General features: G+C 43.1%; 2 protein-coding genes across 2 annotated transcripts in view; both read left to right on the plus strand.

Moving 5' to 3' along the window:
• Positions 1-109: 109 nt before the first annotated feature.
• On the plus strand, positions 110-4,561 carry snip1 (Smad nuclear interacting protein). Its single transcript, XM_050046095.1, has 4 exons — positions 110-413; positions 660-792; positions 2,874-3,409; positions 3,531-4,561. Exons 1-4 carry the CDS (start codon positions 253-255, stop codon positions 3,787-3,789), a joined length of 1,089 nt encoding a protein of 362 aa, XP_049902052.1. The 5' UTR covers positions 110-252; the 3' UTR covers positions 3,790-4,561.
• A 295-nt stretch (positions 4,562-4,856) lies between these two features.
• si:ch211-1i11.3 (mitogen-activated protein kinase kinase kinase 5) overlaps positions 4,857-21,662 on the plus strand; it is a 28,272-nt gene continuing 11,466 nt past the window's right edge. Inside the window, exons 1-15 of the mRNA XM_050046679.1 lie at positions 4,857-5,317; positions 5,418-5,557; positions 8,260-8,447; positions 8,627-8,795; positions 9,332-9,438; positions 9,572-9,742; positions 11,449-11,561; positions 11,873-12,032; positions 13,369-13,519; positions 14,259-14,363; positions 14,694-14,743; positions 15,349-15,444; positions 17,707-17,791; positions 18,174-18,307; positions 20,335-20,462. Of these exons, the coding sequence (XP_049902636.1) occupies positions 4,987-5,317; positions 5,418-5,557; positions 8,260-8,447; positions 8,627-8,795; positions 9,332-9,438; positions 9,572-9,742; positions 11,449-11,561; positions 11,873-12,032; positions 13,369-13,519; positions 14,259-14,363; positions 14,694-14,743; positions 15,349-15,444; positions 17,707-17,791; positions 18,174-18,307; positions 20,335-20,462 (2,128 nt within the window). The 5' untranslated portion in view covers positions 4,857-4,986. The remainder of the gene's footprint in view (positions 5,318-5,417; positions 5,558-8,259; positions 8,448-8,626; positions 8,796-9,331; positions 9,439-9,571; positions 9,743-11,448; positions 11,562-11,872; positions 12,033-13,368; positions 13,520-14,258; positions 14,364-14,693; positions 14,744-15,348; positions 15,445-17,706; positions 17,792-18,173; positions 18,308-20,334; positions 20,463-21,662) is intronic.

Raw genomic sequence — 21,662 nt, forward strand, 5'->3', positions numbered from 1 at the left:
ACTGCATTTATATTCAATTCGTAAATGAAAGACGTGAGAGACGTAGCCAAGCGGAACTAGACAGTTGGCAGCGACCATTCCGGCATAAATTCCCGGCGTACCACAGGAAGCGGAAGTGACTAATTTGAGCATAACAATCGAAGTTTGTAATCGCAACGTTTTTGAGTTTGCTTTTGTTTTTTATACGCTTTTGGTGGGAACGACGATGTGTGTTTAGTTACATAACGGCTGGATTACAATACAAATATTAGGATGACCAAAGAAAAGCGTCACAGGAGAAGAGAGTCACCGGAGCGCGAGCCCAAAGTTAAGGTAAAGCAGGAGCCAGTGAGCCCTGTTAGGCCACAGAGATCACGCCGCTCGAGGTCGAGATCCAGCGGCAACTCAAGTCCACAGAGGAGAAGAGCCAGCAGGTATTTTTAATATAGCCTTTATATTACTTCGCTTTTGTCCTGTGTTTGCCATGACAGTAACAAAATGACGTAACACGTTGGCCAATCGGTCCTTACAACGAAAGCATGTTGTTTTTTTTTCCGCTAGCCGTTAACAAACGCAGCTTAAGCCCACACACGCTACATCTAACTGGCAATAATTTGGCAGTTTGTAAATGTCTTTAAAAAGTCATTGAAGGGTTTCTTGTGTTCTTCATGTAACGTTAGGTCACCCGCCAGGACGAGGGACCGCTCACCAGCTAGAAGAGAGTCACCTCCCGCCAGACGAGCCAGCAGATCCCCCAGAAACAGAAGAAGTCGCACTCCTCCACTCCGTGGTGCTGATGTCAAAATAAAACGGGTGATTAGGTTCTATATTATTTTTTATAAAGATGCCACACAGCTTTAAAAGGGTAATTTGCTGTGGCATATGTGCTATAATAATAATAATCTCCATTAATAAAGTGCTTTTCAAAACAGAGTTAAAACGTGAATTACATGTCAATAATTAAAACAGATAAGACATTATAAAACACCTTGTAAAAGAACTGATAAAATCATATAAAAGACAGGCTAAATTAACTTAAAATTCCAGTAAAATCAGGAAAGGCTCTCCGATAAAATTATGTTTTAACAAGGGACTTAAAAGAGATCACTGACATCGGCCCCTCAGGGCCCTGACAGGAAATACTCTGTCCCCTTTAGTTTTCAGCCAGGCCTCTGGAACAGACAAAAGACCTCTGGCTGAGGACCTCAAGGTACGTCCTGGTGTGTACGGCTATAAGAGGTTGGAGATATAGCTGGGAAAGAGACCATGAATAGCCTATAAAGTGATGTGATCTTGTCTCTTGGTTCTGGTTAAAAGCCTGGCAACTGAATTCTGTACAGTCGGGAGTCGATTAATAGATTTTTGATTCAGGGAAGAAAAGACACTGTTGCAGTAATCTAGGCTTGAAAAGATGAAGGTGCCACATAAAAAAGTTGAGGCCACCAGTGTTCATCAGACACCTCTTCACCACAGCACACCGATTCTTACAGGCATATGACAGCACCTCTGGACTGGTATATGGTACTTGGAGAGTACACACCAGCCTTGGTTTCACTGACAGATACTAGTTCTCACTGGCAGACATCCAGTGGGACAGTGGTGCTGATTCACAACTTTGTAAAAACAAATAAATAAATACACATAAACAGCAGTTTAACAATTTAATGAATTTGTCATTCAGACTTGGTCTGAGTGGGACAGACTGTGCCTGCTATTTACAGAGCCAATATAGCTTCAGCTGGTCAGATAGCACAGCTTTCACCAAGGTATTAGCACAACAACTGCCTTTGAGAGGTAATAAGTGCAACAGTCTCATGATTCCTAGTTTTGAGACTAGGGTGGAATGTTGTAGCTATTATTGTAACTACAGTAACTTACTATTTATAAGAGGCATATGTCAGTCAACAGTAGCATAATCATCAGTGTTATATGCTGGATACAACAATGGCATAACCATGGCCACTTTTCAGTCTTGTCGGTCTGACTGGGTGTAAGGCCCTGATCACAGGACGCATTTTAGCAACCTGAGGCGCCTTTCCGTAATTGTTTTTAATGAGAATGGAGCTTTTTGCTCGCGTTTTTTGTGTTGCGACGCACGTCACGTTTCTGCACTCCAGGCGCCTTGCCGTTTTTGCCGGAGGGCTCTGAACTCCTCAAGCTGAAAAAACTCCAGCTCAGAGTGAAAAACACTCCTTGTCATCACTTTTTTTCCCTTTGTCCAATCAGAGGATTAGAGAGGTGATGGGTCTTCTGTGGTGGTCACGACAACAAATTTACCGTTGGTAAACAATGGAGGGGAAACTGGTGGTAGCTGTTGCTATCCAGAGCTGTACGACCCGACGATAGACAGCAGGTTGTCAAACTTCCCCTGAGTCATCCTAAAATATGCCCAGAAACGAAATGGCCCACATTGAGGCAATGCTTCTTGACCAACTGGTGGTAATCCCCGTGATCCACTCTTTTTTTAGGGTCTCGTGTACACACACAGATCTCCGTTTCCCTGTGCCCAAAAAACAATTTGCTGATAGTCTCTCACCCTCAGCCAGACCAAGAGTGAGTACCCTCTGCCTGTCCATTTTAGGAACTACATACTAATAACTGTCAAATAACTAAAATGAATAAATAAACTGTAGATTGAATACACAGGAAGGTTAGTATAGGAAGGTGAGTCCGTGGTTGCCTGGTAATAATGAAATGGCGCAGCAAGTGTTTTTAATCACTAGTGGCATTCAGTAAAAAAGAAAAGGGGGGCAGTGAGGCGTGCCTCACATTTTCCAACCTGCAAAATGCTTTGTGTGATAGGGCCTGATAGAATAAAATGTCTCCAATGATAATGTCTTTTTTGTCTTGGACTTATCATTTTTCTTTTACTGTCTTTTTACTAAAATTCTCAGGAGCGTGATGAGCATCGGTCTGGTGGCGATGAACGGAGGAGAAGAAACGACCAGCCAGAGGAGAGGCGGAGCAGGTGGGAATCAGACAGACCGCGGGAGAGAGACCGTGACAGACACAGAGAGCGAGGCGCACTCGCCTCTCAACAAGCTGAGAGACAGCAGCACGATGAGCGGCGCAGGGAAAACCGTCAGCGGCGCGAAGAAAACCAAGAGCAGGAATTTGGGCAGTCGGGAGGAGGGAGCGACAGCCCAAGTGCCCCGCCTGCTGAAAAGGAGAAACCCAACTTTGAACTGTCGGGGGCTCTGACAGAAGACACAAACACATTCCGGGGGGTGGTGATCAAGTACAACGAGCCACCTGAGGCTCGCATTCCCAAGCGCAGATGGCGACTTTACCCCTTCAAGAATGATGAACCCCTCCCAGTCATGTACATTCACAGACAGAGTGCCTATTTGTTGGGGCGGCAGAGGAAAATCGCCGATATCCCCATTGATCACCCATCCTGCTCCAAGCAACATGCAGTGTTCCAGTACAGGTAGGAATAAAAATCATCAGCTAAGGTGTTTACTGTGCGTTAGAACTCTTTAACTTGAATCTGTATTATTTAGACTAACTCATTAAACTCTGATGATTTTGTTTCCTTTATTTTTCTGTAGACTGATGGAGTTTACACGGGCCGACGGCACCACCGGCCGCAGGGTGAGACCTTACATCATCGACCTGGGTTCCGGCAACGGCACCTACCTGAACAACCAGCGCATCGAAGCCCAGCGCTATTACGAGCTCAAGGAAAAAGACGTTATCAAGTTCGGCTTCAGCAGCCGTGAATACGTCCTGCTGCACGAGTTCTCGGACACAAGCGAGGTGGACGCCAAGGTGGAAGAGGAAGAAGACGACGAGGGTCTCGATGAGTAAATTGTTACCATAGACTGTATTGCCCAGTTTCATTCAGGTTAGATTACATCGTCATCAATGTTCAACACATAGTTGTATCTGCAGGGATTGGAACAATGAACTGACCTGGTAAACGTGGGACTCGATCACAATAAAGGAACAAGGCTGGTTTGTATATTCTGTAACTATTGCTTAAACCTGCCACAACTGTCTCAAGAAGACTTCCGATTCTCAGGTTGTTTGTGTAACGTCTGTGTAATGCATGACTGATCTCTAATTTACAGTACAAAGTGCTCGGTGCCAGATACAGATATCTCGCTAAACACAACAGTTTATTTTCTATTTTCAAATCACAGCACTGAGTACAAAGTTCAGCAGAATCTCTTTGTCGATGTCCAGGCTGTATGTGTCGGTGTACAATTTGTGGAATGTGAACTCAAGCATTTTAATTACATTACTTTTTTTTTGTTTTTGCTTTTTAGTGCAAGAGAAAAATAACCGATGCTGTTGTGTTTTCTTGCACCAATGTCGTGTGTATTTACAGATTTCCAATGATATTTTTGTTTGTTCTGAAGCCAACATAGGGACGATCGTAAGAACCTGGTTTTAGGTGGATGTCCCCAGGTTTGGATTATTGTTTAAAGTACTCACTGACTGTAAAATGTTCTATCTTTTAAGTGCTTTTTGTCATTTATAGGGCATTACATGACAAATAAAATAGAGATCTGGCAACAGGTGAAGCAAAGCAAGGGATGAAACACATCTTCCTGTCCACCTGTCTCTCTGCAGCAGCTCTGATTTGAATTATTTTTGAGAAAAATATTGGAGCTTAGTTTGTTATTCTATGCAAAAAGAGCACTGGAAAAAAAGTGGCATTACAGTGTGGCACTGAGGGTGGGTGGGACAAACCGCTACGTCCGTTTTCAACAGAAAACTAATGCAGCTGAATCATAGTTTTTGTACAGCAGAGGTCATGCGAGAGTCGAGGCTGTGTCGTGTTCAGTTTCACTCTCAGTGTCAGCAGGCGGAACAGGGGAGGAGAGGAGGGCGGGTCCAGTGGAGAGGAGTACCGGGAATGATAGTGGATATACGTTGTGCGCGGGGGTGGCGACACACCTGGGGAATTACAAGAACAAGCAACCGTGCCGTTGCGTTTTTAATGGAAGCTGTCCCCACGAAGGTCATGCATTGAGTTGGAGCTGCGGAGCAAGGCGCAACATGTACACGACGGAGCGCAGACGGATGAGCCTGCACGACATGAGGAGGAAAGATCCAGTCAGGGTGTCAGCTGGAAGTTTGTGGCAGGACGCTTTAGCCATGGACCTGAGCGCCTCGGGTAAACCGATCGTCTCTCCGCGGAGTCGCACCAGAGCTGTATCCGTGGCGTATATTGTCAACGAGGACGCATCGGTGCCGCAGACTGAGGGGAACTTATCCCTGAAATGTCTGAAGGAAGCCTGCGCGGACGCACACGCAGCTTTTAAAACTATTTCATTTGAGAGAATATCCCTGGGCACCACCGACATCCTGGATAGTTTCTACAATGCAGGCAAGTGTAGGCATGCTGGCTGCAGGGTAGCTGTCTCACACGCAGCGCTGCGCCAGTTACGCAAACTAACTAACTTCGCCCTGTTAAATTTCCCCCACAGATGTAGCAGTGGTGGAGATGAGTGACTCTTTCTGCCAGCCTTCCCTTTTCTATCACCTGGGAGTGAGGGAAAGTTTCAGCATGACCAATAACATAATCCTCTACTGTTACAAGCAAGATAGTGATCTACAGGCTATCAAGGTAACTTAAAGGGACAGTTCACCCCAAATTAAAAATATTGTCTTCCTCTCATCTGTAGTGCTGTTTATCATCTTAAATTGTTTTGGTGTGAGTGGCCAAGTGTTGAAGATATCAGCCATGGAGGTGTCTGCCTTCTCTCCAATATAATGGAACTAGATGGCACTCAGCTTGTGGTGTTCAAAGCGCCAAAAAATACATTTGTAAAAACTCAACAGCAATGTCTCTTTCCAGAAATCATGACCCGGTTACACAAGATAATCCACAGACCTTGTTGTGAGCAGTTTCATGTAGGAACTATTTTCTTTCTCCCGAGCTACATTCGCCACCATGCAGAGGGAAGCGTGCATCTATGCATGAGGTTCATCCATGAGTAGATGTCATCTTTTTCTCGCATCTTAGCTCAGCCTTCCTAAGACACGGGGGAGAGATGCGAGGATGAGGCAAGGAGAGAAGAAAAGAGGAAATACGTCCTTAGAGAAATACAACGTCTTTTCCTCTGAAGTGTATCATGATGACGGTGACAGCTGATTACTTCTGGATCAGCTGACAGGAGGCTTTATTAACAGCAACAGAAACTTTTAATGGGGTGTGTGTCTGCCCACACATAATGTTATACATAATGATAAGGATACAGATACAGTTATCAGTAGCAGAGCAGCAGTGTTTTCTCTCTGTCTAACAATCACCTGCGTTCTGTATTTATAATATGGGCTGTATCTTGCTCAGAGTCATAAAATGTGTTTATATGATTCAGGCCGTCGCGGTGAAGATTCTCAGTCATCCAGGTCATGGTAAACACAAGTGCCATAGCTTAGGCAACTGGACTTGCTTGTGTTTCTTGAAGACATTTCACCTCTCATCCAAGAGGCTCCTTCAGTTCCTATATGATTTAGGCTTTTTAATTATTTGCATCTGTATTTATTGATACTCTGATTGTGAATTCATTATTTAATAACCTTGAATATGGTTATGGTGTCTTTGAACACTGGAAATGATTCATTCATTTCATTTCATTTGGTAAAAAAAAGCAAAAGCTGCACTCGTGTATCCTCGCTTCCCTCCCCTCTGAAAGCCTTCTCTCTCCTTGACTCCTCGACTCCTCCGAGCACATTTTAATGAACTGAGATGACCTTTAAGATGGCAAGTCTCTGGGGCGTCGGTTGCTTGGTGGGTGGAGCGGGTGCCCCATGTGCAGGGCTGTTGCCGCGGCGGCCCAGGTTCAGCTCCAGCCTGTGGCCTTTTGTTGTGTGACGCTCCCTCTCTCTCTCTCCCCCTTTTCACACTTGCTGTCCTATCAATTGGAGGAAAAAATGCCCTAAAAAATATCTTTAAGATGGTAAGTCTCAATCAATTTCCAAGTCAAGTGATCGAGGATAGAGGAGTCGAGGATGGATATTAGAATGAACCCAAGGACAAGAGGCTCATTCTCGTGACAGCGTGAGATGTAAACGCTGATGGCATCCTCCTCAGCTGAGCTGTAACGTTATTCAGCTCGGTGCTGCTAGGTGAGGTAGTAGAGGATGAACCCTTCCTACTGCATGGTGACACAGTTGGCAGGTGTAGTTCAGTAGAAAGAAAATAGTTCCTACATGAAAGTGCTCACAACAAAATCTGTGGATTGTCTTGAGTAATCCGGTCATGATTTCTGTGAAGAGACATTGCTGTTGAGTTTTTCAAATGTATTCTTTTGGCACTCTGAGCACCACAGGCCGAGTCCCATCTAGTCCCATTATACTGGAGAGGAGGCAGACATCTCGACAGCTGATATCTCCAACACTCGGCCACTCACACCAAAACAATTTAGATAAATTAAATAGCACTACAGATGTTAGGCAAAATGTGTATTTTTGATTTGGGGGTGGACTGTCCCTTTAAAAAGCAACACATAGTCCCACTTGTGTTTATGTTATGAATGAATGTGATAATTAAACTAGGACTGCAGCTATGGATTACAAACTGGGGGGCCCAGAAGTCAGGCACACTGTGTAAAACATGTTGTTTTAACTGAAAATATGTTGCAGAATACGCACCATGTAAGATCAAAGAGAACTGATTTAAGAGGAAATTAAGGCAATCCTGCATAATTAACGAATCTGGGAAGTTAATTTTATTTCACCGCAGACCTCTGACCAAGTTTTGTCAGCATAGGGGTACTGGTTGTGTTTTGCGGCTCTGTTCAAAATGTACAGTTAAGATGCCATGTGTGTTGAGAGTGAGATGATGGAGCCAGGGCAGGCCCACAATTGATTTTTGCCCCAGGCCCTCTGGCAGTTAATCTGGCCATGGCTGCTGCTTTTCATCATTGATTAATCTGCTGATTATTTTCTTGAGTATTTGATTGATAGTTTGGTCTGTGAAATGCCGGAAAATCCTAAAAAAAAAAAAAAAAGCCCATTACTATTCCCCAGATGTGAAGGTGACGTCAAATGATTTGTTCTGGGTTTAGTCCGTTTAGAGTTATGTGAAGCAGAGAACATAATTGGGAATCATTTTAGCTCTAAATAAAATAGTGTACATATCAGAGAGATTTAATTTGAAATCAGTAGCAAATCAGTTGTATTTATTCAAGAGTTTTTTAAACATTAAGCATTAAAAGAAGGAACCCAAACAACTTGTAAATGCTGCCTCAGCTCCACTGAGGCCATTCAGGAGCTTTCAGTTCGCATGTGTCCCTGTTTGACACGTGCATTGTCTTCCCTCAGGAGCAGTGTGGCAGTTACACATTCATCCCTTACGTAGTGTCACCTCAGGGCAAAGTGTTTGCCTGTGACGCCACCATGATGACAGGTATCAAAGAGTTGATGCAGCCGAGTTTCCAGCTGGAGCCTCTGCTGACCCCGCTGGTGGAGAGACTGGTGCATCTGCTGAACAATGTGCACCTTCAGTCCAGGTCAGGCATAAACTGCAGGGCTTTGTTCACCACCGTGTGCTTTGCCAAAAAACATTATCATCTCAGATTACACATGCATTTGCTTATGCTATTACTCAGGGCTTCCTCCGTGGTGGATGGTTTATTGAGGATTGTGAAATTGTGGACTGTTATGACTCCTCCGCTCTTTGTGCTGGCAGTGAGTACTTCCGGGAGTCAATCAGGCACGAGATCCGTATGGCACGGGAGCGGTTCAGCGGCAAAGCTCTTAGTGAAGAGTTGAGTCGCATCCAGAAACGCCTGGACAGTGTAGACCTTCTCACCCCTGATATCGTCATGAACCTGCTGTTGTCCTACAGGGACGTTCAGGTGTGTGTATGTCAATATGGAGTGTGTAAACAGTCATGGACAACAGCCAGTGGTTATTTGTTTTTAAAACTGTAAAAAAGGAACTGATAGGTTGCAGAGCCAACAATCGATTATCTTATCACTTATATTATTTGAGTAAAAAGCTAAAAAATAAATAAATAAATAAATAAAAATAAGTCTTTGTTTTGCTGGAATGTAAAAAAATATTTCCCATTTTTATTGAATTTATAAAAAACTCTATGGCTCAACCAATTGATAAATCTATTTAATTATTAAGCACAAAATATGCATTTTTAGTTGATATGAAAAAGCCTTTATTTCATTATGAAAATATGAATGTTAACAACATGAAGCAGACAAATTTTGGAGCCTGCAAAGCTCATGATAAAGCAACATCCAGGATGACATAGTAGCAAAAACGACCATTGAGATTGAAGTAATTATTGGTAATAAATGCTGTAATAATATGAATTATTAAAGGGGATCAGATGTGTGCACGGTAAATAATACATTGTAATTCTACACTCCTCTCTCAGGACTACGATGCCATAATCAAGCTGGTGGAGACTCTGAACGAGCTGCCCATGTGTATGGTGGCTAAACACCAGAATGTCAAGTTTAACTACATATTTGCTCTAAACAGGTACCCAGATATAAAGTGATGTGATTAAACTGTTGTAATCTCTCAGCCTGTAGCCTTTGTTTGCCCTGCATGAGACAAAAAGGGTTTTTTCAAAGCTCGTCACTGCTGATGTTATCAACTCTTCCCTCGACAGGCGGAATCAGCCTGGAGATCGTGCAAAGGCTTTGGAGGTAATTCTGCCTATTGTGGAGTCGGGGGTCAAGGTGGCTTCAGATGTCTACTGCCTGTGTGGACGGATCTACAAAGACATGTTCATGAGCTCTGGGTTCACTGATCACAGCAGCAGAGACCAGGCCTGCTATTGGTACAAACACTTCCTGTTCATGGCTCTGGTCTTACAAACTGGTCTACATGTCTTTTGCTTAGAGTACAGTTTCTCACTATAGATTCTACTTAAAGGTCCAGGGTGTAGGATTAAGGGGGACATATTGGCAGAAACGGAATATGAGAATTGTTGTGTCTTCATTACCTCAGAATGAGCTGTTTATATCTACACACAGAGCGGGTCCTCTTCACAGGGTTCGCCATGTTGTTTCTACAGTAGCCCAGTACGGACAAAACAAACATAAGCTCTAAATAGGGACAATCACGTTTTCGTGTTGGCCACCATAGTTTTACAGCACGCTTGGCACAGAGGAGAGGATTTAGTCAGTTGGAATCTGCAAGCTAAGTCCCAAGATGCCATTAATAACCTTTTTCCATTGACACTCTTGGCTGCGCCTAGTAAAGCCATTTCCATTGCCAGTTTAGACGCGTTATGCCATGGCAACCCGCGCCAGAGATGGACCTTCTCTGGAGTAGGTCCAAAAGCAGGCCCGCCCGCCCTCAAGCAGGTAACGGTGATGTCTCGCCAATTGCAGCCAACCCCCGACGACTGCTGTTCTCCCCCCAAACATGTGTTTATATGTTGCTAGACTCTCCTCACCTCTGTCTGCAGGGAGACCAGAGAGAAAGGCGTTTTTTAAAGTCTCTCTGTGTTTAGCTTTATTGCCTTTTGTAGCTTCTAACTGAATCACTGTGGTTTGGAGTTTAGTTTCTCTCCTGCGTTCTTTTTTTTTTTTTTTACTTTAGATATCTGCTTTATTTTACTGTATTCATGTTCGCTATCTGCCGTATTAGCTGTGTGAAGTTGCAGCTCAAAAAGTCAGCATTTCCTTATTTTGCGGCTTCATAATAAAAGTTTATACAAAACAAAATAACTTTTATTGTGAAGAATCTATAGGAAATTAAATGTGTTTATCACTGAATTAGTGGAACCTTATTAGCGGCTTTCCTGTTATAAAGACATGTCTAATAATACGGCAGGGAGGAAAGTGAAAGCAGAAACAGCCACAGTGAGATGCTGATGGAGAGCTGCAGACACCTCTGCAAACAGCTCACCTCCAACAGGTAAACTTCTTTTACCTGCCCTGCTGTGGAAAAACACACGCAGCAATAATAACAGGGGACTTAGCCTGAATCAGCACTCTGCTTTCAAACGTCATCACTCCAGACAAGCCATCATCAGTTTAAGTTTAGGACACACCTTCAAAAAGGTAACTCCGTTGTAATGGAAATGCAAATCCCTGCCGTGCTGGGCTGACAGCCGAAACTAAGCCAAGCCAGCCCACGACTGTCTGACTGAAAGAGTATAAGTCCTGCATACTAGACCTTTAATAGTAGGTCTGCACAATATCACGTTTTTCTTTATATTCGTTAAGATGTCAACTTGCAGATGTCAATTTAACAAGCAATCTATTGTATATTAGCAGGATACTGAAAGCAGCAGAAAGGCAGAGCTGAACACACTTTATCTGATTATTGATATTAAAGTAATATCATTACCGCGATATTCAAAGTTATTGCATATTTTCCTCATATTGTGCAGCCATATTTAATCGTACGTTTTTGATTGTTGCTACTCGTATGTGTTTGCAGTTATGTCACATAGTTATTCTGATGTTATTGATGTCCCCTGTCTCTCAGTGTGCCAGTATAATCCATCAGTGCTGTCTTTGTATTATTTGTCAGGTATGGGAGAGCTTTTGAGACGGAGCCAACTCTTCACTCCGGCATCAACAACGTGGTCCTCCTGATGGCAGCCGGCCATGAATTTGACACTTCTATTGAGCTGCGTAAAATAGGTGCCTCATACTCTGTTCATTCGTTCTTCATCAGAGAAAATCAATGACAGATTTTCACTTTCATAATGTAGAGAGAATACAAATCTCTGCCAGAGGTCTACAGATTCAGTGTGTCAAAGTTTTTACTACTTATGCTTTACACTTTATAGTGTAGGGGTTTAAACCTTCGGCTTTGTAAGCTCACATTCTGCTAGTGCATGACTTGTTGTTGATTAGTTGTGCACAGAGCCATCATCTGTTGATGAACATACTGATTTTATATGTGTTTGGTAACAATTTGTTTTGCTCCGTGTGGTTATGTTGGTATTCAGGTGTGACTCTCAGCACCCTGCTCGGTAGAAAGGGCAGCTTGGAGAAGATGAAGGACTACTGGGATGTCGGCTTCTACCTCGGAGCAAACATCCTCGCTAACGAACACAGAAAAGTCATCATGGCCTCCGATAAGCTCTACAGACTCAAAGCCCCTATCTGGTGAGGCTTAACACAGTTGTTGGTTAATAGTAATGGCGCAGATAAAGGTGTTTAATCATCATCAGGATTCAGTTTGCAGGGCATATTAGTTTAATTTGATTGGTTGATTTAAAAAAAACAGAAACCTCTGTGGATTAGAGAGCACACAGTGGGATTCTGGCCTTATTTACAGTCAGTTTATTTGTCATGTGAGCACAGTAAAATGCAGTCCTTCGGTTTCCTCAATTTGTATATTCAAATCAGTGTAATTCTAGTAAATGTATGTCTATAGGGTGTGGGGGTGTCTCAGGCGGAGTCTTCTTTTTGGAACCTTGTAGCCATAGGGGAGAAGCTCTTCTTCCATATTATTTTAATGTGGATTAAAGGAGTAGTTCGGGTTTTTTAAAGTGCAGTTGAATGGGGTAATTATCCATGCCCCAGTTTGGAGAAGCAGGCTGAACATTGGAGCTGCTGATCTACCGCTGAAAACACACAGGTGCCACCGTGGCATGGCGTGTCATCAGATGTGCATCAAATGCCGCCCCTAGCACACACTTGGACGTGTTGCGTTGCAGCTCAACAATAGACGACCATGCAAAGTTAGTACTACTTTAACTGAAAGATCTGTACTTCCTCCGCGGTTGCGTTAGCTTAAAATCACGTGTGGACAGCCTCTAATTAAACTTGATTCCTCACCTGAAGAGCCAATCTTGACTCACCAGGTAATATCTTTTTGGTCGTTGTCTTTATAGTGGCGGGATTGTGGGTCGTTTAGCTCGGGATATTTCTTGACCTAAACAATGAGTCTCTCCTCATATGTTCTTTGTCACACACGAGACACAGCAACAGCAACAGATTTCTCTGTGTATCAGTGGTGAGGAGAGGAATCAAGCTGCCATAGAAGCAGAGAAAAAGAAAAATGCATTTAATTCCAGGGGGAGCAAGGCTGGAAATAAGACAATGGCGTAAATTGCTGTGGGGCAGTGCATCCTGCTGCTGCCGGTGTGGGGTTGAACATTGAAAATAATAGGGGTATATTTTTTTGACGTGCATTGTTCGCTATCAGTGTGTGGGCCTTACTGCTGCTTTGATCAGTTAGTAAGTAACTAACCCTTTCAAACACCATACAATTACAAGCTAACAGATCGAGTCAGCAGTAGATTAGCTGCTCCTGTGTTCAGCAATATTAAATCACTGCTTAGCTTCCATGTGGGACTCCAGCCTGCCTCTCCAAACTGGGGGTGCACCAACTGACATCTACTGCCTGTAATATACTGTCTATGGATAAGCACCCCATACAACCCCTCTTCAAAAAAATGTGAACTATCCCTTTAATGAGTTCAGTGTCTTTTTTCAGGTATGTGGCATCCATAATGGAGACGTACATCCTGTACCGTCAATTTGCCAAACTACCTGAGGTGAGATCGCCTAAACAGGACATTGTGGACTTCTGGATGGAGCTGCTTCTGCAGACGTGTAAACCCACTGACTCTACAGGCCGCTGCCCGGTAAGAAAACACTTCCACCCTTAACACTAACCTTAACAATAAACAGAAAATCACAAAATGACCATTTGTAATGAATAAGTCACACCATGTTACTTTGAATTTGAAAGAAGAAGTTTTTCTCGCATGCTTTCACAGAAATTAAAAATTGATTTCTTGATTAATTATTTGGGGACCATGTGTAAAAACAGCAGAACTATATTAAAACATCTGTTTACAGACTCTCACAGAACTTGTGCAGTACAATCTAAGTCTCATTTATCCAGTTGTATGCTCAGTACTTCCCAAACACAGGCATTTCCGTCAAAACCTTACTATTTAAAACTGAACTGGAAGTGAAACTCATTTATGCTCTCTTCAAAGCCAGACTAATACTAATACTAATACTGAGTTTTTTTAGCGAAAATGCATGTGTTTGGGAAAAAATGAGACTTTACTGTACAAGTTGTGTGAGAGTTTGTTAAAGGATGTTTTGATATATATCTGCTGTTGTTAAAAGTGGTCCCCATCCATCAGCAAATCAGTTTGGTTGATTTACAGATGGTCATTTTGTGGGTGAAGTATTCTTTTAAAGCTTATATGCACTGCTGTAATTTAATATTTATTTATAATTACAATATGGGATAATATGTTCAGGAAATAATATAAAATCCAGCTAGTTTTGACCCTCCATTACAGATAAATAAAAGTCACGTAGCTGTTATGAAATACTGATGACAGGATTTGAATTTTCTGCGTTCAGGTGCTCATTCTGGAGCCCAGTAAAGTCCTCCAACCAGCTATTGTGTGTGTGAGTGAAGAGGACGAAAGTCGCACTGTCCAGTTGAAACATGTTACACCCTTAAAGGTATGTAGACCCTCTGCTCCCCCACCCACCCACCCTTGGACCCACTTTATTATCTGGCTGCATGTTTACCTGCCTTAGGAACAGAATGCAGAATAAATTGCATCATGAAAGGAAGAAACTTCTCTCACACTGATTTCTTGTTCAGTGAATGTTTAATCAGGTGAGCGTGTGGGTGTGTTCTCTGAGCGTCACTGTGTGTGGTGGAAAAAAAACTTCATACCTCAGGAGTGTTTACTTTCTCTGTTTTGCAAGTACACATTCATGCAAATCAAAGCTGGGTATTATCAACTGTCTGTATCCTGTGTTTTAACTTCTCTCTTGATTCCACAGAAAGGCTTACACCAGTGGACTTTCCCAGCCTCTGCAATTCGGGGAGTGAGGTAAAGTGGAGTACAGCATGTGCTAACATCTCTCAAATATCTGCTCCCAGTTCTGGGTGTGTTCAAGCCTGCAGCAAAGCTAGAAGACCCAAAACATACAGGTTGTCTAGGAGACCTTGGCTCCCGGTCAGATTTCTGTTCTGTCAGGATGGTTTCAGGCTTTGCCTCTTTGTTGTTTGCAGATTTCGTTGATTCCTCTCTCTTTCCTCTGGCTACTGATCAGTGTTGCTGTGTACTTTAGTCCTGTTTTGTCTGCTGATTTGCCAGTTGGGCAATATTCAGCAAACACCCGAAAGTCAGCCGGCAACAGGAAAGAACAGAGAGCTTTATCAGAATGTGATGTGTTTGGGAAACGTCTTTTTTCTTTCTGCATTCACTGAATTAATCAATTTTCCTCAGCTTTGTTTACTTAGAGCTGATACCCTTTGTAATGCAAACATTAGCCTTTGGTTCCTTCAGACAGAAAATCAGCTGATAGATACAGTCTGTTTTCATCCTGTGTTCTGCAGAAACCATTTACACAAGTTTTTGATGCTGTCATGCATATTCTCAACAAATAAACTAGAGATTCTGACCAAATCTTTATTTGCTTTTTTCCACTGAAGTGCGTCAAAGATTGATGAGCGGAGCTGCTTCCTGTATGTCCACTACAACTCAGATGACTTCCAGCTCTGCTTCCCCTCTGAGCTTCACTGTAAAGGGTGAGGGCAAAGAAACAGTTGGACAGTGTGTGTGTGTGTGTGTGTATGTGTGTGTTTGCGTGTGAGGCAGTGTGAATAACTTGCTTACTCACCAACTGACTGGCTAAATGAGGATGTTCAGATGTCCAGCAAATAGATAAACTAGCTTTGCAGACTGAGTCTAGAAGGTGGCCTGAAGAAAAGGGGCGTGATGCAATTACACTAAATGAGTCATTATTTCCTTTATTGCCCTCTAGAAAGTTCCCCGGAGGCAGATGTTTTTTTTCATGGTTACTTAAAGAGTCAGTTGACCCAAATCACAAAAAAAAAATCATTTCCTGTGGCATCTATGGCATCTACCACTGCAGATCAATTCAGCTGAGAGATCCACTGCTGAAAACTCTGCTGCCACCTTAACAGTGAACTCAGTTTTATGGTGCTCGAAGCACTCCTCCTAATGTCTCAGGAATGTAGACGGTTTTCCTTTGAACTTCCTACCAAGGAAATAGAAGTGAAGCTGACACACTGCCTGGTGACACACTTCTTTGGAAAAGTAGGGAAATATTATAGGAAATGTTTTTTTGTGATTTTGAGTCAGCTGATTCTTTGAAGGTGTCCTGTGGGCTTTTCTGGAAAACAAACAGAAGTAACGTTTAATTTAGGCGTTTCACAGCAATATGCACTCTGTGTGTCCTTGATGTCTAACTGTTGGCTGCATTGTCGTCCCCACAGAACATTTGCAAAACCAACTTTTAAAAAAAGGTTATAAATCTTGCATTGTATACATTCTAGGGCTGCCGACTAAGAATTTTCCTCGTTGGCCAATAGTCGTCATTTAGGGCCATTAGTCGATTATTCGCCCGCATGTTTCTGATTTAATGGAAGTATTAAATGATATATATTTTGGGCGGGGCAACACAATGGTTTGAGTTGAAGGTGTGAGAAAGAATAGTATCAGTAACATTGTTAACACTGTGCTACATTACAGAGAAATACAAAACCGTACTAATGAACCTTCATTAATATAGGCCTATATTTTATCTACAAGTGCACGTCACACGCTGAGCGAGCCGCCTGTTAATGACGCTGTCAGCAAAACAGTAATGATTGTGCTAAGTGGCTAATGGGCATGTAGCTACTTCCATGTTTCAGATGATACGTCATGTTTGTGGTCGACCAATGAAGATGAGTTTACATATCACCTTGGGTTCGTCCTTTACCTTCTCAAAACGATCCCACACTTTGGATTTCCTGCCCGACGTGTTATTAACTAGCCTGTGGAATAACCACAGGTACCAGCCCTGGAAGTTAGGGGCCGTACACATGCCATGTCTTTGACCGCCTGGAAAACACGAGGTCGGGCGCTGGGTGCTACTCTTGTGCCTTAGCTTTCAAGAGTGCGGCAGCAGGTTGAGTCTGAGGTTGTTAAGCAACCTTAACAAGCATCGTATAGCCTTTTTACCTGAAATCCTGAGTGCAGAGCTGATCTTCTTCCAGGCGCTGTTTATAAGTGTTTACGCCAATCGTCCATGGGACAGATGTAAAGCTCTGGGTAGTCCTGCACTAACATGATCAACTTTTCCGTGTTCATCACAGACTGAATATTCACAGAAGAAGGGAAAGATATCTGTGAGCTGTGATTGGTTTGTAACGTGACTCCTGTCTGACTGCTGAGCATGGACACTCCCTGTGTCTGTCCTTTCAAATTAAATTCCCACATGGTGCAGTCACATGGGTTTTGATTTATTTTGACAAGACGCAGCTCCTAATAGAGTTTTCTGCGACTAAGCGACCAATGAAATCTTGCTGACTAATGACCTTTCTGGTCGACTAACGTTTCCTCGACTATTAGGGAGCCGTAGTACATTCATGATTTGTTACCAGCAGTCCTCCTTTTTACTGTCATTGATGCAGTATCTCTTAGTGTATTACCAATGGCAACTGTTTTTCAGGGGAATAGTTTGAAACCCCAATAGCACTGAGTATCTTGCTGCACCCATGCATGTCCATCTTCGCGTGCACTATATAAACAAAAAAGGCAGCCACTCGGAAAACACTGCACTGTGGTCAAACCTCCACTGTGAGGTCTGTTGAGTCTGTTCACAAAGATGATTTTGTCTTCCATGTGGTGGGTGTTTTCCTTTTATGGGTAAATTCTTTGGCAAAAGTCTACAGGCACGTCTGACATATTGTCTTCAGTGGAAATTTGCTGGAACTTTATTTGTTCCATGAAGCACACTATCTCATCTACATTAATGTCTCCTCACTCTGTTCTCTCACTAGTTTTTGCGAGCTGGTGAACTCTCTGCTGCAGCAGGCTGAACACCCTGCTCCTGACCTGAACCATGTAGCTGAGGGAGTACTAGAGGTCAGTCACAGTCTTCCATTCCTCTGACACAGACTTTGCTCTATTTTAGGTCTCAGTTGCCTCAACAAGTAGGAAACAACTGCAGTTGCTGGGTGAAAATCAGATTCTCAAGAAGAGAAACATTCCCGTAACATAGTGTCATATTTTCCATGTCATTTGGCATGGTGCGTGGTATCTGTTTGTGTAAAAATAATAAACACATCCATATTTAATTTTATATTTATTCTCAGAATTCTGGACTAATGATTTTATGTCAGAAGTCCCTGAATGAAACATCTGTTCTCTCCACTCTACCTGTCTCTCTTCTACTTGTGAAATTCCTCACAGTTCCTGTGATGCTCATACTTTCAGTCAATGCATTCTCATTCATTCCCCTCCACAGTATGTCTACGAGACCAATGAAAATGGCAACAAGGTGGTTCTGGGTAAAGGAACGTACGGTGTCGTGTATGCTGGGAGGGATGTGAGCAACCAAGTTCGCATTGCCATCAAGGAAATTCCTGAGAAGGACAGCATGTATGAGAAACCAACACTTCCCATACTGGGAGACACTAAGCTGCACTGTTTCTCACAAGAATGTTTTTCCATAATAACCGTAATGGAAAGTGATTTGGCAGAGATAGCACCCATTGGCATGCTCTGGATCCCCAGTGCTCTTCAGGAATCTTGGGGGAGATTGATGAGTGTTTAGGCTTTTCAGTCTTTGTTTGTTGCTCTGTAATCTGCATTTACCAAACCTTGCCGTGTCCAAGACACAGCACAGGATTTATCTTTGCATTTGTCAAACTGTGTTGTTACCAGCAACAAACAATTACTCAAATTGAGAGTGTCAGATTAGTAGGTATTATAGTGATGATCCAGATGTACAACAACAAAATAGAGAAGATCCTGAACACTAAGCGAGACACAGGGACAGAGAGAGGAAAAACACTTTCAGTGTTGTGCAATAGCAGCTGCCATGTGACATTTAGTGCTTTTATAAGCACCCCCTTCAACCATTTCATTTATATACTTCAAATGCAAACCTGAACATTGTTAGACTTTGCAACATTCTTTCTACCAACTATATACTAATGGAGGTTTTTTTTAAAAAAAACTTATTAGCCTAACAGTATAAACTGCACATGTAATTTATCATGCACAGTCAAGAGAATTTAGGTATGCATCCTACAGACATTTACCATGTTCTTTCTGACCAATATTAAACTGGTTTATTTGGAATTCAGAGGTTTGGAGACACCAGGTAGAGTTTTATCCTGCATAAATTGTGTTTGTATGTATATTAGTGTGTGTGCTTGTCCATAATTTTTAAATTGTTTTAACTAGGGCTGTCAAAGTTACGCGTTAATGATGTGTTAACGCAAATTCTTTTTAATGCCCCCTTTTTTTTCTTTTTTTTTTCTTCTTTTTTTGGTGGGCGATTAACGCATGTGCCGTCTATAATTATGACCCTCGGCCCCACCTTGTAGTTTGGGAAATTAGAAAGCAATGCAACAGTAACGTGGATGGCAAGCAGAAACAAACCTGTGTGAGCAGAAATGGATAAAGACAGGTGTCTTTTGATGGCAAGTTCAGATTCAAAGCCCTGCCTGATGGTTCTCTCGACAAGACCAAAGTTATTTGCATTTTCCGTCAATGTGAATTGAGTTTCCACCGGAGTACTTCAGGCTGTTTAAAAACCAGGGAATGTTTAGTTAACCTTTACAAGTGTAAAGTTGGACACTACAATGTGTCAGTATAACTAAGTAATGTTGGGGCGGCAGTAGCTCAGTCCATAGGGACTTGGGATGGGAACCGGAGGGTCGCCTATTCAAGTCCCCGTCCGGACCAAAATATGGAGCATGGACTGGTAGCTGGAGAGGTGCCAGTTCACCTCCTGGGCACTGCCGAGGTGCCCCTGAGCAAGGCACCGAACCCCCCAACCGCTCGGGCGCCTGTCAATGGGCAGCCCACTCTGACATCTCTCCACTTAGTGTATGTATAGGTCCAGTTTGTGCATGTGTGTGTTCGGACCTGTGTGTAATTGACAACAGAGTGAAAAATTGAATTTCCCCTCGGGGATTAATAAAGTATATAAAATTAAATTAAATTTAAAAAAATTCAGGTCAATATGTCGATCTGTTGTTGCTTGCTGGGCTTGAGTTTGCCATGATATGCTTTCAGCATATTTTTTGAGCATGCAGTACCTTTGACATTATTCTAGAGAATATTCTGGACTGTATTTGTCATAGTTTTGAGTTGTTGCGATGATAATAAACATACATTCGCATAAATCAAGCATATTTGTCCACTCCCATGTTGATAAGAGTATAAAAAACTTGAAAATATCCCTTCAAGTTACATTTCGAACAGATAAAAAATGTGCAATCAATCGTGAGTTCACAATGGACAATCGTGCCATTGATCGCAATTAAATATTTTCATCGATTGACACCCCTAGTTTTAAAGCAAAGAACTAGGCTATCATATGGGATGCTATTTTGCTGAACTTGTGAACTTACGATGACCTCACAGTCACATGTCTACTCCTCTGTCCCTCCCAGGTACTCCCAGCCCCTCCACGAAGAGATAGCTCTGCACAAGAGGCTCAAACACAGAAATATTGTCCAGTACCTGGGCTCTGTCAGTCAGGATGGTTTCATCAAGATCTTCATGGAGGAAGTACCTGGAGGTATGAATTCTAAAATTGTAACATTTAATACATTAGCTCAAGCAGTAAAGGGTAACTGTTCATCACTGGACATTCTTAGACAAATCCACGTCCATACACTGGCTATAAAACACATTAACTGGCTAATAAACAAGGTATTAAAAGTTCTGGTCTCAAAATTTTACTGAAGTTCTTCAATGACATCCACCCAAACACAGTCAGTAGCAGATTTTTAGTCTTAGTATTACTGGATTTTAGTGCTGCATATGACACAGATGACCTCATCATATTACTAGACTGACTGGAAATTGGGTGGGACTTTCTGGCACATTACTACTCCTGCTTAAAGCCCCTACAAGGAACTTTCATTTTGAGTTGATTTTGGCGACCCTGTGGACAAAAGCGGCAGTGTTTTGCCGGAATGAAGCCTACATTTCCCATGAGCTCTAGCGCGTATTGTCGTAAAGACGCTTACCTGGCTCGTGCATGTGTTTGTTTTGGGGATGAATGAAACAACAAGACGGGAAAACTTTGCCCCCGCTCCTATCGGGGATCCCAGCTCACCCCTGCCGCGCCCCAGCTCCACCTCTCCGGCGTAAGCGCCACTGCCTCCGGGGTAAACGCAGCGGTCGGCTGGTAAGGCTGAAGGCCTGTTTGGCGAGCACTTCCACGGCTTCTTGGACTGAGTATGGAGCGGTGCCTCGCCTCTTTATTTCTCGGCACTCGCTGGACCCTGTCGACGCCTGGCTGGTACCTGTCGTCGGCCCGGATGAGGTGTTCCAGCCCCGCGGCCCCTGCTCTCCTCGTCCCCGCTGGCGCGGGGTGAATCTGCGCAACCTGCGGCCTCTGTGTGTGGCTCCCCGGACAGCTAACGCCGTGGACCCGCCGGCTCCTGCCAGGATTGGGCTGGTAAATGCTAGATCGCTAGCGAACAAAACGTTTATCCTGAAGGATTTCCTGACTTCCCGAGGATTGGATTTTCTCTGTGTGACTGAGACGTGGCTGACTGTTGGTGAGTCCAGTGCTTTCACAGAACTTTTACCCGATGATTGCTGCTATTTTAACTCCCCGCGGACGTTGGGTCGAGGAGGAGGAATAGCGACTATTTATAAGAGTCACTATTTCATTTCACTACTAGTCAATTGTAAGCAGCTAGGTAAAATGACGTGTGCCGTCTGAGTGCCGTAAATCGCTTTGTTCCGGAAGCGACCTGGGACAGAC

This window comes from Epinephelus moara, chromosome 6 (assembly GCF_006386435.1).
Source record: "Epinephelus moara isolate mb chromosome 6, YSFRI_EMoa_1.0, whole genome shotgun sequence".
NCBI lineage: Eukaryota > Metazoa > Chordata > Actinopteri > Perciformes > Serranidae > Epinephelus > Epinephelus moara.

Excerpts from the sequence above, each read along its gene's own strand:
- snip1 (XM_050046095.1), top strand. The coding sequence starts at position 253 with ATGACCAAAGAAAAGCGTCACAGGAGAAGAGAGTCACCGGAGCGCGAG. Across the intron at positions 414-659 it reads CAGAGGAGAAGAGCCAGCAG|GTCACCCGCCAGGACGAGGG; the intron begins GTATTTTTAATA and ends ATGTAACGTTAG. Across the intron at positions 3,410-3,530 it reads CATGCAGTGTTCCAGTACAG|ACTGATGGAGTTTACACGGG; the intron begins GTAGGAATAAAA and ends ATTTTTCTGTAG.